This window comes from Triturus cristatus, chromosome 4_1 (genome assembly GCF_964204655.1).
Source record: "Triturus cristatus chromosome 4_1, aTriCri1.1, whole genome shotgun sequence".
NCBI classification, from domain to species: domain Eukaryota; kingdom Metazoa; phylum Chordata; class Amphibia; order Caudata; family Salamandridae; genus Triturus; species Triturus cristatus.
The window spans coordinates 1,042,640,036-1,042,656,165 of record NC_140585.1 but is presented as its reverse complement, the minus strand read 5'-3'; the positions used below and the strand labels follow the sequence as shown (position 1 = coordinate 1,042,656,165).

The following is a 16,130-nucleotide window of genomic DNA, read 5'->3' as shown; positions in this document are numbered from 1 at the left end:
AAATATGTATGCCTCCATTTCCAAACTGTCTTTCTTTTCATATTGCCATTCTACTGAAAGACACCTCCTGAGTGCATCCAGTTCTCCTTTGAAGATGTTCACAGTGTGGATTGTAGGGCACAGCTATGTCTTCTGGAGTGAAAAGTATGCAGAGAAAACAGATATGGTGAGAGACCTTGCTTTGCCAAATGTAGACATTAAATGGATTGGTCAGAGAGGGTTAAAGTGGCACCAATTGATGCCATTGGTGAAATCCTTCATGCAAATCCAACACCCTGACCTCATAATAGTGCACTGTGGTGGCAATGACCTAGGCACTTTGACTGGGGTAGGTCTGGAAATGCTTATGAAGGACACCTTTGCACAACTGTTTTCACTTTTCCCTAAAACTGCCTTTGTGTTTTCCAACATATGCCAAAGGCAAAAATGGAACTGGTCCAATCATTTCTGTCCGCAAATTGACAAAGCAAGAAAGCACGTCAACAAATCTGTTTCTGCTTTCCTCCGTGACTATGGTATGGGTGCCATTTACCACAACAACTTGCGTTATGACATGCAAGACATTTATAGAGGAGATGGTGTGCACTTCAATGATGAAGGGAACAGAGTCTTCCTCTTGAACCTTAGACTCTGCATCGGTACTTACTTGTAGGTACCACTTAAAAAACCACTTCATAAACACAACGGCTCTTTTTAGAGCCCCCTAATATCTAAACTCTTAAATCTGCATTTCATTTCTTTTTTAATTTTTTTTTTCTTCCGTACGCTTACCGTAAGCTTACCGTACGCGTACCCCGTGATTTTTTTAAAAATCAATAAATGTTTTCTTTGTACTTTTCTGTCCTTCTTTGACCCCCTCACAAATGTAAGGGGGTCTGTAACTCTCCTCCTTGCCCCCTTTTCTTGTTTTCACTCTTTTTTTTCTGAGTGAAACACACAAAATGGCGGCCGCTGCTTCCTGGTTTCGGCCGATTCGAATGTTTACTAAGATCTAACATCCAATCAGAATCGCGCACGCCACCGTACGCGTACGGTAAGCTTACGGTAAGCGTACCGTAAGCTGGCTCAGATATATATATTGATTTAAAGGCTATTTTCTCAGAATCTACTGAACAGATTTACACCAAACCTACAAAAGGCACTTCCTTGACCTAGGGACTACCTCTCTGCCAAATTTCTAGTAATTCTGTTCAGCCGTTCGGGCTGTAGCCCTGTCTAAAGGTCCTATGGAAAAATGCATGGGAAAAACGCGTTTTGGGACCCCCCTTTTATCTCAGCCCCCGCTTGACGAATCCCCCCGAGACTTTCAGGGTAGGAGCGGAGCGTAGCGCCCCACCTATTTTGAGAAATTCGCGAGGATTCGTCGACCGGCGCCAAAGTTATTCAAAATAGAATGTTGCGGATTTCCTATGGAAAAGGGGTCCTAACTATAACTACCTACTGGCGACCGCCAGTAGGTAATATATATATATATATATATATATATATATATATATATATATATATATATATATATATATATATATATAATTTTATTCCTGAAGAGGATTAACTAAAGGTACAAATTAAATTTTACACTTGAATGTTGCAATTGGATTTCCCACTCAACATACCCTTCTTGGGGGAGGAGCCAAGATGGCGACCGGGACGGCAGCGTAGGCTCCTGGCTCCGTGAACCTCCACATCCCGCACAGATATCCTGCATGTGATCCTCAGCCTGCGCTACATGCCAGTGTTGGTGATTGAGAGCGGCAACCGATCGTGTGATCCTGAAGTTTCTGGCGGCGGTACCGCCTGAGAAAGGTTCATTTGAAGTTTGCGGCCTTTGCAGCCCTGGAGCCGGGACCTCGGGTGGACAACATGGCCGGGCGGCAGTTCAACAATAGCGGCCATTGGTGACCGGGTGGAGTCGGAATACCGAAGCGGAGCGAATATTGGCCTGAATCTCGCTGTGGTCGCTCCTACCATCGAGCGTGGCGTAACGGGTGCATACCCGGGGTGACGATTCCAGGGTCTTTCGGCGATTGCCTGGGCCCTCGCCAGTGAACTGATCGGACGCGGCCTGTGGCTCGTCCCGATTTGCGCGGGCTGCTCCCGGTTTTCGCGGGCACTGGCCCAGGAGGAGAACGACTGTTACCTGTGACCACACACTGGATGCATATTTTGCCTGCCTCTGGAACCCTGTTTGCAGTGACATGGAACTTGATGCGCTTGTGCCTGAGTCCCGGTTCCCATCTGGGGTGGCCCTGCCCTGCGGCCATCTTGATGGGATGGACTCTATCATCCTGTACATTGGGTCACAGCAAGATTGGGAGTGTGTGGCGCAGAGGAGCGGAGCGAGCGCAGGGGGCTGTGCTGGGGTACGGTGACCTTCTCGACGCTCTCGGAGCCCTTCATTCCACCCTGGTTCACGGCGCCCGGGTATTGGGGAGGAAGCTGGATGGTATTGCGTCAGCGTCGGAACAGTTGCGGTCTGCCTGTCCCCAGGTACACAAGGATCTGCTTCACCCTACACAGGAGGAAAGTAACGTGACCGCCTCTGTGAATAAGGGACAGCTGGAAATTTCGGACACTGTGGCAGCGTGTGGTCGGCTGGCTGTGGGGTCGGCCTGTTCCGGAGATTTTGGACTTGAGCAGAAGGTGGTGACTTTGTCCCATGCGCGGCCTCCGGCGACCCAGGCGATCTTCCCGCAGCGGTCGCCTGCTCTGGCTGATTCCTCCTTCCTGGACCTTGTGTGCGGCGCAGGCCCTGGGGCAGTACTGGGAAAGGTGATCTTCCATGACGATGACTGTGTTGGTGTTTATAGACATCCTCCCTACATGTGTGTGTCCCTTCCTGGTCTTCTTTGGACGCTCCTCTTCCTTGTAACTTTGGACATGATAATGGGTCGCTGGGTATGCATTGGTGGATTCGCAAAGCGTGGCCAAGGATAAGGCTGATCCTTCAGAGGTTGTCATTTAATAGGCGGGCGGGCTTGGGGGTTGTGTGCTCTCACGGCATAACTAATAGTGTAGTCTGTGAATAATGCTCCCCATTTCTCTTAGACATGGTCGAATTTTTGTTGTTTACTGTTTGTTTTGGGGAGGAATATATTGTGCGGGAGGGAGAAGCCAGGGGCATGGTTGAAGGCCCTCCTCCAGTTTATTACTACTCTCTCCCCTTCTCTGTTAGGGGGGGTTTCCTCTCCTTCCCCTTTTTCTCTGTTTCTTCTATATTTCGGGTCTGGTTCTGGGGCGACAGGCACACTGCGGGGGGGGGGGCCGTAGTCATCTGCAGAGGTGCAGGGTGGGGGGTTGGTGGAGGGGCTTCTTTAGTCCTTTACTTTGTTCCTATGGCCTCCTTTTTCTTCTCTTATTCTTCTTTGTCTTTCTTTTCTGGGGTCAGTACGGTAGGTTTCCTTCGTTGCCAATCATTGTTTTTTATTTGTGCATCAATTTCCGTGATGTCTTCTGGGTCCTAGGGCAGGGGACTGCAGGCGCAAACGGCTCGTGACATTCCTCCACATCCTGAACCTCCTGTTTCAGCGCCATTGACTTGATAGATTGCTGTTCATTGTTGACGTTCACTACTCTGCCTGCCATTTTTCGCTGCTGAGAACTTGATTGGCACCTGATCCTTCTATCCCTTATTGTAAAATGAAAACCTTTTATATCCTGGTTTCCCCTTTGGGCTGTTTACTGGACTAGAGTATACTAGCATGGAGAACCTGCTTCCCGAGGTGCTGCGTGTGATTAAGATTTGCTTGCTGTTACTTTAACTGCTTAGCGGCCGGCCCCGAGGGTTGTAGGCCCATACTTGTCTTTGGTTGCAATGTCAATAAAGGTTTTTCAAAAAAAAAAAAAAAAAAAACATACCCTTCTTGCAAATCGCACAACAAGGAGCCAAGACAACTTTGCCTTTATTCCAAACATTTATGTGGACAGTACTCCTCGGCCTATCATCAAATTGTTCTCCATCAAAAATCTACGATTTGACATCTTTTTTCACTCTATAAATTAATGCAATTTAAGTGTGCGTGTGTGTGTGTTCGTGTTCTCTACCTGGTGAAGAGGGAGGTTGCCTGTGCCATTTCTTTAAAACGTTTGCCTCTCATGATGCTTGTATTTTCATGACTGATGCAAGTCAGCAAGGTTTGTGAGCTGTGTTACCCCAAAATCGAAGCAGGAAAGAGGCGGTTGAATCATTTGCCTCGCATAGTTTGTGGGGTACAAAGTCCTCTTGTTTAGTCTTAAGACGAGAGGCATTGCCATGCTGGTGGAGTATTGATCCTTCCAGGAGTTACCTGCGGGGCTCTAAATTTCCCATACATGTAAAACACAAACTTTTATTGACTTGGTAATTGCTAGGGGTGCACGCAAATCCACACCCAGAATTGCCAGATGGCAATATAGGTTACAAAAGTTTAACTTCCAGATGGAATCAATATCTGGTGTAAAAAAAATATGTTGTCCGGTTGACTTTCTCCATTGCTTTTTGAGCAACCAAATGCCATGGACAAATTTGAGTCACATGATGTGGTTATTGTGTGTTCAGTGACCAGCTCAATAAATGGTGCCATATCAAAGTCGGAGTGGATTGATGCATACAGTAATGACAGTGTTTTCTCTAGATATCCATGCATCTGGACAATGGATTGGACTGATTTCAGGTATTGATAAAATCCTGTGGGTTATGCGGTCTACGCCCAATGCTGTTATTCAGGTATAACATTTCTTAGAGGAAAGGTGCCATCTTTTAAGTTGATAAGGACTCAGATGGAAATGTTTTATATACCAGCAGGTAAGCTGAAGGACGTACCCTGCCTAAATGAATCTTCCCAACTGAGGTATGTGAAGACAAATGGATGGAAATTCCAGCTGTCCATGAGAGTTGTGGTGCAAGTCAAATTGATTGGTATAATTCTCAAGAGAGTGTCAAAAGGTTGAGTTTACAAACGTGTGATAGTTGTAACGAAGTGCATTGTGTAGTTGAGAGATCGCAAATGATGGAGCAAAGCAAGGTTATCTGTAGTGCCAAGTAGGGGTGTCCAGATGTGTGGAGCAATGGTGATTTGTTCTAGGTTTTATTAAGAATATTTGAAGGAGTAGTGTTCTCCTCCTTCCTGATGAACGTAACTGTGAATTACTCCTAGGAGATTCCAAAATGTTAACATGCACTACTTTGTTTACCATATTCAGTGCATAGAATATCTTGCCTACAGGGCTGCTCTGACTTTTGATTTTCATCCATTTTATTATCTTGGTTTGTTGGGCTCGGGTAATGGGTTTTCATGTAGTATGCAAGTGTTTGTATGTGTGTTCGGGGGAGATTTGTTGGGTCCGAGGCATTTTTGTGATTTATGCATAGAATTTAGAATGTAAAATGTGCATCTTGAAATGTGCAGAGATGATTGGCGGCCATTAGATCGAGGTTCTTCTGTCCTGTCTGTAATGCAATTTGCACTAAGTGAAGAACTTACCTTTTTGACTCCCCAAGAAACCATCTTTCAGTTGTCTTTTAGCCTCCATACTGAGAAGCCAAGCCAACATCTTTCTGGACCAGTTTCCTTTTCTATATACGTTTTGGTGGCATTATATATGTGAACCTTAAATGTCAATATACACATGTTTACCTTCTCAATAACTTTCCTTTTAGTTCCAATTTCTATACCACCGCCTGCTGCGGGTTAGTAACCTCCATTTAATTTTATTAGTATCCTCTTGGTGTTGCCTGCTCATCCCATACATATTTCCCAGGCATGTCCTCTTGTCACTGCTGTCATTCTGTCCCATTCTCTTGCCCTAGATATAGCAGTGCCCTGGTTATTTTGAAAGTAATGAAAATGTTCCAGACGTGTATTTTCTCGATAGTTGCAACCTGTAGAGTTCAAGGTATGGTCCGATAATAATCTACCAAGATAGCATGAATCTACCATAATAATCTACCAAGATAGTATGAATCTGAGAGACAAACACATAGGTCAGGAGGCTAGATACAGAGAATAGTCCTTAAAGTTGGTATCTCATATGGCAAGATTTATGCCCTCACAACCACTGGAAAATGTTGCCATAAATCTGGCTAGGGTTATGTCAAACTGTGCCCCTGGTCTATCATACCATATTATTTATCACAAAAAAACAATATCCATAAACTTGTTAATCTCCAGACACAAACTACGGTTAAGATTTGATACCCCATTTCCTTCATTAATGCCTTGCTTGATCTTGCGTACACCAGAGCAAATAACTCCACATTTCACCAGGAGAGCCATGGTAATATATATGTCAAACTATGTGATGGCTCTACCTCATTCCAACACTTCTTCATATATTTATTACATAACATCCTGCGCTGTTATTTACTGCTGTACACTGATGGCATATTGGTCTTTTCACCATCCTTTCAGGCATTTTGTTCAAGAACCTAAGGTTTTATGTCAAGATCTATTTAGATTTCCATTGTCAACTAATCTACTTCTCTCAAGGCAAAGCCACTCATCTACTGAAGGTTTTAGCTGTACAAGACTAGCTTACTCTGAATAACATCAACAAGCTATAGACTTTTCTCAGATACTCCTATTTTCAGAAGGAGTTTGTGGTTACTAAACTAAAGACCATAGTAAAGAAGACCAAATGTATTAATAGAACATAGAAAATAACACCCATTCAGAAGACTCAATAACTGTACCATGGTTCTTCTTACAACCCTGACCTGTCCTGTATAGTAGAGGGTAAAGTTCCCATTTGACTTATTAACCCGGATCCAGCTTACACCAAAGAAACCACAGCTAGTGGCATACCAATTTGAAGTTCACTCTTGATGAAACCATCTGAATTCTAGTCGATGTAAAATTAGTTGGCTAATAAGAAGGAAGTTTTCTGGCACCTGTTGTCAGTTTCATTCATCTTGATCACCATATAAATATTTAAGTAATTGATTTGTTCATACTGAGGTATGGGCTGGAAAAAGTTAAAATATGCAAGGTTGCCTTTATAATGGGTTTTTGCTACTGGGGGTTGGACACTGCAGTACCTAGCGGAATGGTTGGGTTATGGGTGAGAAGAACTTGGGAGTCAAATAGACAATCTACCAGGAGTTTGACGTGTCTGTGTCCCAGTGCCAAAGTTCACACCATGTACCCATGTGGCTTTAGCACATGCAAATTTCGAACCCAATCTCATATGGGACCAGGAAGCAGCCAGGTAGAACCAATAGCTGCAGCATATCAGAACTAATGGTCGCACTCTACATTTATAAGGAGGAAGTCCACACACACCAGAGCCTTCTCAATGAAAGAGTTGCAGGTATCCAAGTTACTCTGGACTTCTCCTATAGAGAAACTCTTCGGATGTGTTTGATACGCCTTGAGTACATCAAAGGTATTTTATTGTCTAATTTACTTGTTTTGCCCAGCAAGGACTTTATTCCTGGTCAGTATTCTGACTTCATGTCCGGGTTACCTGCACTAATCTTAGAGGAGCTTCCAAAGCATCACTTCACAGCCTCACCTGATTGATACTTCACAGTTTGGAGCCCACTAATAGTCAATTGGTGCAAGTTCTAGTTATCATAGGGTGAAAGATGTGTGTTGTCACTCTCATGTTTAACTGCCCATACATATGTGGCTGTAAAGTCGTAAGAAGTATCTCGTTGATTACACTGTACACACGTTTCGCTAGAAGTGTGATCATCAGGTCTGTTAAGCCCTGACAGCTGGTATGGAGGGAACCCATGGAGAATGATACTTAGGCGCCCTTACAAATACCTAACTCCCTTACTTACGTAGTTGTAATTTCAAGAAACTGACCTGTATAAATGTGTGAACAAAAAGAGCTCTGGTATAGCACTTGCAAGCACGTGCACTGCTGTTGTCGCCAGAGTCAGAAGCATGCTTTAGTCCTGCATCAACAGAGAAGGCAGCTCCTCTTTGGTTCTTGCACTTACACCATTTCCATGTTTGCAGCGGCCAGACAGTCTCCCTGATGGCATGAGATTCTTCCAAGTGCAGTGTGGAGCACCATGCTGAAGGGTCTACATGGGAAGGTCAAGAGCAGTAGAGGATAGGAAGGATGTTAAACCAAATATTCTTTTTCCGTTTTTAGAAAACTCAATTCTCCTGAAAATGTAGGCAATGCTAGCATTAAATACATTCCTGTCCTAGATGGTCACACAGTTCCTTATTCCAAAATGGGGCCAACCTGTTTTCTTGTGATGTCATTTTCTTCCTCGATTGAATATAAGAGATAGAGGTATTACAATGCTCCAGTTTCCTTTTTTTCGTCGCCCTATTGCATGATTTAGTCCATGATTTATACTCCCTTTTGTCTTCTCTTGTTGTCTTGCCTGAATGACCATATGCCATGCTTTTTCTCTATCCTGTCTTTGGGTAGTGTTGGTGCATTGCTTATCAACTCCTCCATCATTCTTCATCTACAATCGAGAATATACCAATGTTGCCAAGGATTTGTCTGCTCTTTGTTTTTTCCTCCTAACTAGGAGTGTCTTTAGAGACCCATTTCACCATTCATGTGCATTTAAAGTGCTTGGTGGTGTAGTGTCCTGCTGGACACGTTCTAGTGTTCAGCTTCCTGTTGTACCCCCTCTGAACACCCACCCATCACAGGCGTCACCAGTCAGGTGACCCTTCATATAAAAGGGGCAGGCTGGGCGCACGTGCCCTGGGCCAGTTCCAGTACCCCACCACTGTGTCAGTGTAGTCATTCATGCAACATGTGGGCCTAGTGGCCCAAGACACCACAGGTGGCACTGTTGCAACTTGGAAGAGTCGCCCTTTTCTTGGGCACTCAAGATGGCAAACATCATCGCACTCTGTCCTTGACAAGTATGAAGTCATAAGGGAGCAAGTGAGGCTGGAAAAGGAGGTTCAATAGTGGCACTAGTTACCAGGTCTGCCCCTGGGGCATCAGCAGTAAAGTAAAAGAAATGATGACCAGGTCACTTCCATTCTGAGGCACCTTACCAGAAATCAATACCTAACTGCGCTAGAGTATAAAGTTCAACACAGTTAATGAAAGCACACTTAGAAATGCGTGCACCTTCTAGTGAAAAGCAAATAATTCACTCATAATTACAAATTCGTATCTGGTGTATGTTTAACATGTATAGGTTTGTCTGAGGTGAAAAGGTTGTGTATTGAATGCACTTTGTTCAAAATCCTCTGTAGCTTTATATGATCAATAATGCCATTAAAAATGGCTACTGCCCCCAAGTCAGAAGCAGTAAATGGGAATATTGAAATATTCCATAGATTTCTGCAGTTAATCAAGACGTTCAAGATGAGCTTGTTTTCTTGTTGGTTCTCATATTTTAACGCCTTTCAGTTCATATTTTCCTTAACACAAAAGCAACAAAAAATATTAAAGTGGTGCAGAGAGGTGTTGGGGAGGGGTTGGGACTAACCAGCATTTTGTATAATTGTGCAAATATTTCCTCAATTCAGTACTGTTGCATATAGCAGAGGGGTGTTAGATGGAGCGAGGGCTCCATAAAAAGCCTAAATTAATCTTCCTTTTCCTCTAGTAAATCGTTTTCTTATAACTCACAATAATGACTTTTAATCCCATTATTCAAAATGGTAAAATACCCTGAAATGGTGTCAAAATCACTCATTGTAATTGTCTGGTAGAGACAGAAAATGTATAAAAACTCTGGTTACCCCAAACTTTGTTCCAATATGTTTTGCTTAATGACTTCACGGAGGCAAATCCGCAGCAGCACCATTTCAAAATCGTAAGTGTGCATTTATTTATTTATTTGTGTATTTTGTAAAGCGCAACAGCTGCCCCAACGGGGCGTCCCGGCGCTGATAAATCATGGAACTAGAAGCTAGGCACCAATGGGGCATTATTGTCCTCACATTGCCCAATATGGATTCTGCTTAGAATCCTGCTGAAAATACTGAAATGACTTCCCATCCTGACAAGGTTTTTCCGGCATACAGTATAGCTGTTTTATTTAATATAAAACTCAGTAGCTTTGCACATGCTTACCAATTCTCAGTACCTGAAATGAAGACAGACTTCAAATGATTTGGCAAAAATATTGATGTCACACGTGCTTAAGGTTTGGAGTGGAATGGTTTTCAGGAGTTTCGTGCCCGCTATTCTCACTGGGCAGTGAATAGACCACTGGGGGATAGTTCGCCTGAATGGAGGGTAGATAAGGTTATAAGTGGTCTGTGGAATTATTGTGTAGTTTTCATATGATTTTGTATGTCTGTGGGGTGAATGCGCCTCCCATTGGTGGTAAGAACGTTTGTGGTGGAAGTAGCTGGTAAAGGACCCAGTTTAGTACCTGCAGTGGAAGGAATAGATAGAATCCTGTCAATACACTAAACATTTTGAACACATTACCTAGGACACTGGAAACCATGAAATACTAACGAGCAAAAAAATACATAATGGGTGCAGCTCATCGTCTCAATTTCAAAGAAAGACGATGACATCTTCACAAGTTTTAAGTTCACAGTTATGTCTGACTTCTCTAATATGGCAACACGTTTTGCAACTTTTTCATTGCTTCCTCGAGGCAACTTAATTTTATTTTTCATAAGTAATTTAAATTTCCAAAGTCTGCTTCTGGTCAAAATTGAATTTGACTTTTATAAATGCTTCAAATGTTGACGTCACTAGAATACTATTTAATAATCTTCACAAATCTGCATGACAACCGGTTCTGTATTAAGTTCAAGCCTACTATAGTGGTGTGTGGTACCCTATAAGGGATTTTTCAATTTCTCTTTTTGTTGTTGATATGCATATGTGAAAACATTTGAAATTCGAATTAAAATGATAGTGCTTCCATGTTCATGTTTTTATAGCACGCATCTGTTATAGAAATCCTTAATTCAAACTTAGATTTTCCTTAACAGCCTATTGTGCAAGATGCCCAGTGTGGACAATGGCAGTTCTCATTCCAGTGACTCAGAGGAGGAGGAGGAGGAGGAGGAGTTTGAGGAGAAGCCTCTGTACGCAGTTGCTCCAACATTTAATATTAACGCAGAGGGACTCAAAGATGTCTCTGCAAGCCCTGCCTTTAAATGTCTGGATGAGGTAAGTCAGTTGTGAATATTGAAAGAGATACTGAGTTGCACACAAAAGTGATGTATTTCTTTATATTCAGCTGAATTAAATTTACAGAAATTGCTGTGTCAGCTTGTTAATAAAGTTGTTGATCTAATGTTAACAAACAACAGCCAGTACCGATGTGTGGTTATAGCGAGGCCCCCATATAGAAATCAGTGACCCTTCAAAAATCAGCATTCAGAGTAGGTTCTGAAATATTACCAGTAGGCTCTTTGTGGTTTTCCGCGATATTCACATGGACGTATTTTTGGACAATGCACATATATGTACGTTATGCACAGTAATTAATCAGGAGTTGCTGCAGTTAATGTGACCCATATGATTTGTACTGGTTGAGTCCTGTACATCTTTTCAGGCTTGAAAGTCAGTCTCATGGCCAGCCATTATAGAGCAAGCTATAGAGCGTAGTTTCAGTTTCTTGAGTAGCCTGAACAAGCAAACACATGGGGAAATGCTTTGGTATGATAGATTTGGTTTGTTGTAATTTGCGACACCAGCGCCATAATAGCCTCATGGGTGCATATGAACATATAGGGTCTTGAGTATCCCGAGCGAGCAAAAACAAGAGCGGATGTTTTGGCCCGATATATCTATGTGGTTTAATGTTTGTAACTCTAACACCTCAAAAGCATCACGGGTGAATATGTACATGTATGGTTGTCGTTATAATGTTTTGACCTTTCATTGAAACTCAGCATTCAAATGCTGGACCCCTTTGGTGGGCCAAACAGTGGACAAAGATCGCAAGTTTTAAGTGTCTTTTGGTACACTAGTCCCAATTCCGTGCACAATGGTTAATTATGTATCTCGGCTTGGCACTACAAACTATGATTTCCATTATAGCTTGTAATTGTCAGATACCTCTGCTCTTGCAGACGATTTTGTCTCCGTTTGAATGGTCCCCTCACTATGCACTATGTTGTTCAGTGTGATGTGTTGTGGCCTATGGTTTTAATCCAGGCGAACTCGAAGATGGGCTTAAACATGTAAGGGGGCACCCAATACTGCTACTGTAATGCTTTAAGTCAACATAAATGCTGCCTGACTGAACTGTACTCTGGATTATTACTTGCATATTTTATGCATGTTAGTAATAGTGCATGTAGAAGCAGGCAGGATAAGAGCACTAGAAAGGGTTAAGGAGCAGGTATGTATAGAGTACCCATGACCTCAATCCTAATTTGTTCTTGAGAAAGGCACCTGGGTTAGCAGGAACTCATCATGCATATGAACTTTGTCGTACTTCCCTTTTTCCCTTCAGATTGCTGAGAAAGTCTGGTATAGCACTCTGTAAACCAGATAATAAAAATAATATGAAATAGCTTGTAAAGATTCGTAATTAGGTCTCTTTTTGCTAACCTTGTTGCGTTCCTTTGCCTAAGCCAAGGATCACGTGCACCTTTGTCTTACACAAGGTAGTGCTATTTACCTTTGGTCCATAGGTTTTAAGGCCGTGCCAGTGTAGGATTTTCTTTTTTTTATCCTAACATGGGGATTGTTAGAAAAGTGATAGGCAAGTGTTTTGGTTCAGTACAATACTTGCAAAAATGTTTTATATAACAGTTTTTATTGTTTTTGTGTGTTCAAACTGGCAGGCACACAAAAACTGTATCTTATAGTAACCACCCTCCACCCCATCTATAGCCCATCCCATTTCTTGTGAAGTCATCCCTGTTTCCTTCCAGTCAACATTCTCCAGAGGTCCCAAACATCCCATCCATTTCAGTCTCAGGAATGAGAAGCGTTCAGGTGAATTATTTGCTAGTGAATAGTACAGCTTAGAAATGTATATACGACCTAGAGCATCTAGCATCACCTAGCGTCAACGTGGGCCTCGTTTGGGCTAAATTCCGGTAGCTCCAAAGGCTCCGATGGGTAAGGTACCAGCGTGTGTTTGAATTGTAAGTATTTGTGGAATTGGATGTGAGGCAGTTAGAATTACACCTGTAGGTCCTCAAAAGTGTTCATATGGGGCCTGCCCACACATCCTCCAGGGTTTCAATCCCAATTTTGTCCCAATGGCCAAAGCTCTGCAAATTTGAAGTGTGATGCAGCCAACGAATGGACCATAATGGAGTCTGGTAGGTCAGCCTCCTATCCCATCCAGTAAATCTGAGTGCCCCCGCGAACAGAGGAACACCACCCTCGTACCACTGTGAGAGGTGGGCTGCAACCGGGGTGCTGTATAGGAGGGGCATCACTTTATCTAGACCCAGTGTCTCCAGTTCTGATCTGTTGCCACTGGAATAAATGAATAGGCCCATTTGCTACAAACATAGTATGCCCAGGTTCAATCAGAGACACCACTTTGGGTAAACACACCAGTGGAAGAAAGAATGTGACCATTAGGAAAGGTTGAGGTCATTCTTATACTGATACAGAATCTGCAGGGAAGAAGTCAGTGGCGGCTGGTACGGGACAGGGTTGGCAGGGCGGGGAGTGAAAGAAAAAAAAAATAACTTACCTCCTCTGCTCGGCTGCCATCTCTCCTCCCAGAAGCAGGAAGCACACAGGCTCCCCTAAGCCAATCATGGCACTGCTGTCAACAGCATGACATCAGCATCGTGATTGGTCTGAGCGCTGGGGTTCGGCACTCAGACAGGGACTGAGAGCCTGTGCATGTTCTCCACCCAGGCTGTGCAATACAGCCCGGTGGAGAACATGCTAAGTGAGCATGACTATTTGCCTGGCCCATGACGGCCGGCCAAATTGTCATGCGCACTTAAGTGCATCAACCACTCCTCGCCCTGCTGGCTGTGATGACAGCCAAGTCCTTCACCAAAACTGGCTTCCGCACTGAAAAATAAAATGATTACCTTTTAATATCATTTAATTTTTCCTTTTTTCCACTGCTGCAAAGCAGTGGGGTGACGCTCTTCCGCCTTAGCGGAAGAGGTGCCGCTGAGAAACGTTCTCTTTTTGTAGATGGATTTTTTTTTTCTAGACACAACAGTAGACTTTGTACAGTTGACTTCGTCAAACCCACCTCCATCCCTTTCTGACACATGAACATGATGAACCAACCAAATAGGCTTTCTCTGAAGAGTGCCACCTTGACTCAACGAGTACTTGGGTAGCTGGGAGGCCTTCCACTACCAGAGGTGCAGGCCATTGCCTTGGGCAGTTGTCAGAATTTGCATCTTCAATGTGTCTTTGTGATGCACCTGCGGAGCACAGAGCTCCTCTGTCAGCAGGTCCAACATCTCTCTGCTCTGCTTTCAATGCTATGCATGGGTCAAGGAAGGCAGTCCTTAACCCCTTCGATGCTCATGACGGAACGGTTCCGTCATGAGCATCGGTTGAGCTGTGCTCATGACGGAACCGTTCCGTCATGACCACGCCCGCGCTAGAACCCTTCAGCACCGCGGGGGAATCCGCGCAGCGCTGAAGGGGTTAAGACTTGATGGTGGTGTTGGTGATGAGCAGAATCTGCAATTCACTTTACCGCCTGGTCTGAAGCAATGACTTTCACTAATGGTCCTTCACTTGAACCCAATCGACTGGTTGCTGACTGAGGCAGGCTTTAGGTATTCTGAATGGCCAGGCAGTGTTTACCGGAGAATGGAAACTGTTGAGGCAGAATATATATTTTTTGCAATGTTATATAGCCACATTCTCAGCCCGGGGTAAAGCAAAGCAGAAGGGGACTCTGTATATCCCGGTGGAAGCAGAGCCAACTTCATTTGATGTGCTGAGTGAAAATGTGAAAATAAACTTGCTCTCAGTGTGTGTACAAATAGAGACAGTGCAAAACATAAATCATAAACAGTAAAGCAGGTGGCTGTGGGTAAAATGCTTGAAAGAATGGGGGATGAGTTCAGTACAACATGAAAACTGGGTAAGGTATGACCATTAATGGCTCCAACCTTTGCTGCCCAAAGCAATATATTTTTTTCAAAGCTTTTTGATGAGTAGAGTAGATAGAAACAGTGGAAATCATAGCAGTAACATTGTGAAATCCTGCCTCTATCTCAAAACGGGGCAGGGAATGTGGTGAGCAGGAGAGCTTCTTTAGTGGGTTCAATTGAGTGTTAAAGGTGTTTGTGGGCAAAATACAGTGTACATTGAAGGTACTTGCGTTAAAACATCCGATATTTCTTGAGAAGACACATTTACTCTAGCATTCACTTTCACTTCGCATCCAAAACAATTTTTTGTTTTCTGCTAACAGAAAATGGCTCGCCAGAGAGGTAGGGCTCAGTAGGAAGGCGTATTGATCTGTAATTGGACCCAAGGAAATAGACACAGTACTAGTAACGGGTTTTAGGAACATCAGTTGTTTTACCTGAGAGAGAGAGTAAGAAACTCAGTGAGATTCAGGCTAAATCTACTTGTACCAGCAATTTTAAGTTCATTCTATGATGCCATACCAATGGTGGTTGGTGCTTTACAAATATGAATAGTATTGTCAGTATGTTGATCGGTTTTCAGTCCAAAGTGCTTCTGACATGCACCTGCATTTTTAGTGTTTGCCTATGATGAGGGTATAGAGGAATCATTATTGATGCAACATACAAGCAAAACACACTGGAAGCAAAACAAGAACTGCAAATCAAACTTTACATTTTTGCTATGGAGACAAAAGAAATTGAAAGCTCCGTGCAGCGAAATACAGCCAGCCCTAAGATCAGTTTGTGAGGAGAGCCAGCCATTTATATAAACTGCTCCCAAATATTGAACACATGTTCACTGGGTTTAATATTACAATAGAGGCATTTGCCAAGATTAATTACAGACTAGACAGAGTAAAAGAAAACGAAGCAATTATAGATATAATTAGAATCATTTTTAAAAAACTACATCAAGAACCAAGAAGAAACTTTGAGTGCGCCCTAAAAATCATACCCTAAGAACCAACAGGGTCTTTCTACAAATTCCCCATGCTGCCACTGGGGCATTTTGTCAGCCATGAAGTCAAAACTGCTGTGGGGACATTACAACCAGGGTTTCAGAAGAATCCAATGAGTACTGTCCCACTAAAATGTCTGAAGAGCCTGTGGCTTCAGGGCAGATCAGAACAGTCAGATCCAGGGCAGGAAACACCA

At 43.3% G+C, this 16,130-nt stretch overlaps 1 protein-coding gene across 1 annotated transcript in view; it reads left to right on the top strand.

The window, feature by feature from the left end:
* The window catches only part of CCDC146 (coiled-coil domain containing 146), a 1,030,007-nt gene that overhangs the window by 91,672 nt on the left and 922,205 nt on the right, over nucleotides 1-16,130 (top strand). Inside the window, exon 2 of the mRNA XM_085654014.1 lies at nucleotides 10,872-11,052. Coding sequence (XP_085510140.1) covers nucleotides 10,885-11,052 — 168 coding nt within the window. The 5' untranslated portion in view covers nucleotides 10,872-10,884. The remainder of the gene's footprint in view (nucleotides 1-10,871; nucleotides 11,053-16,130) is intronic.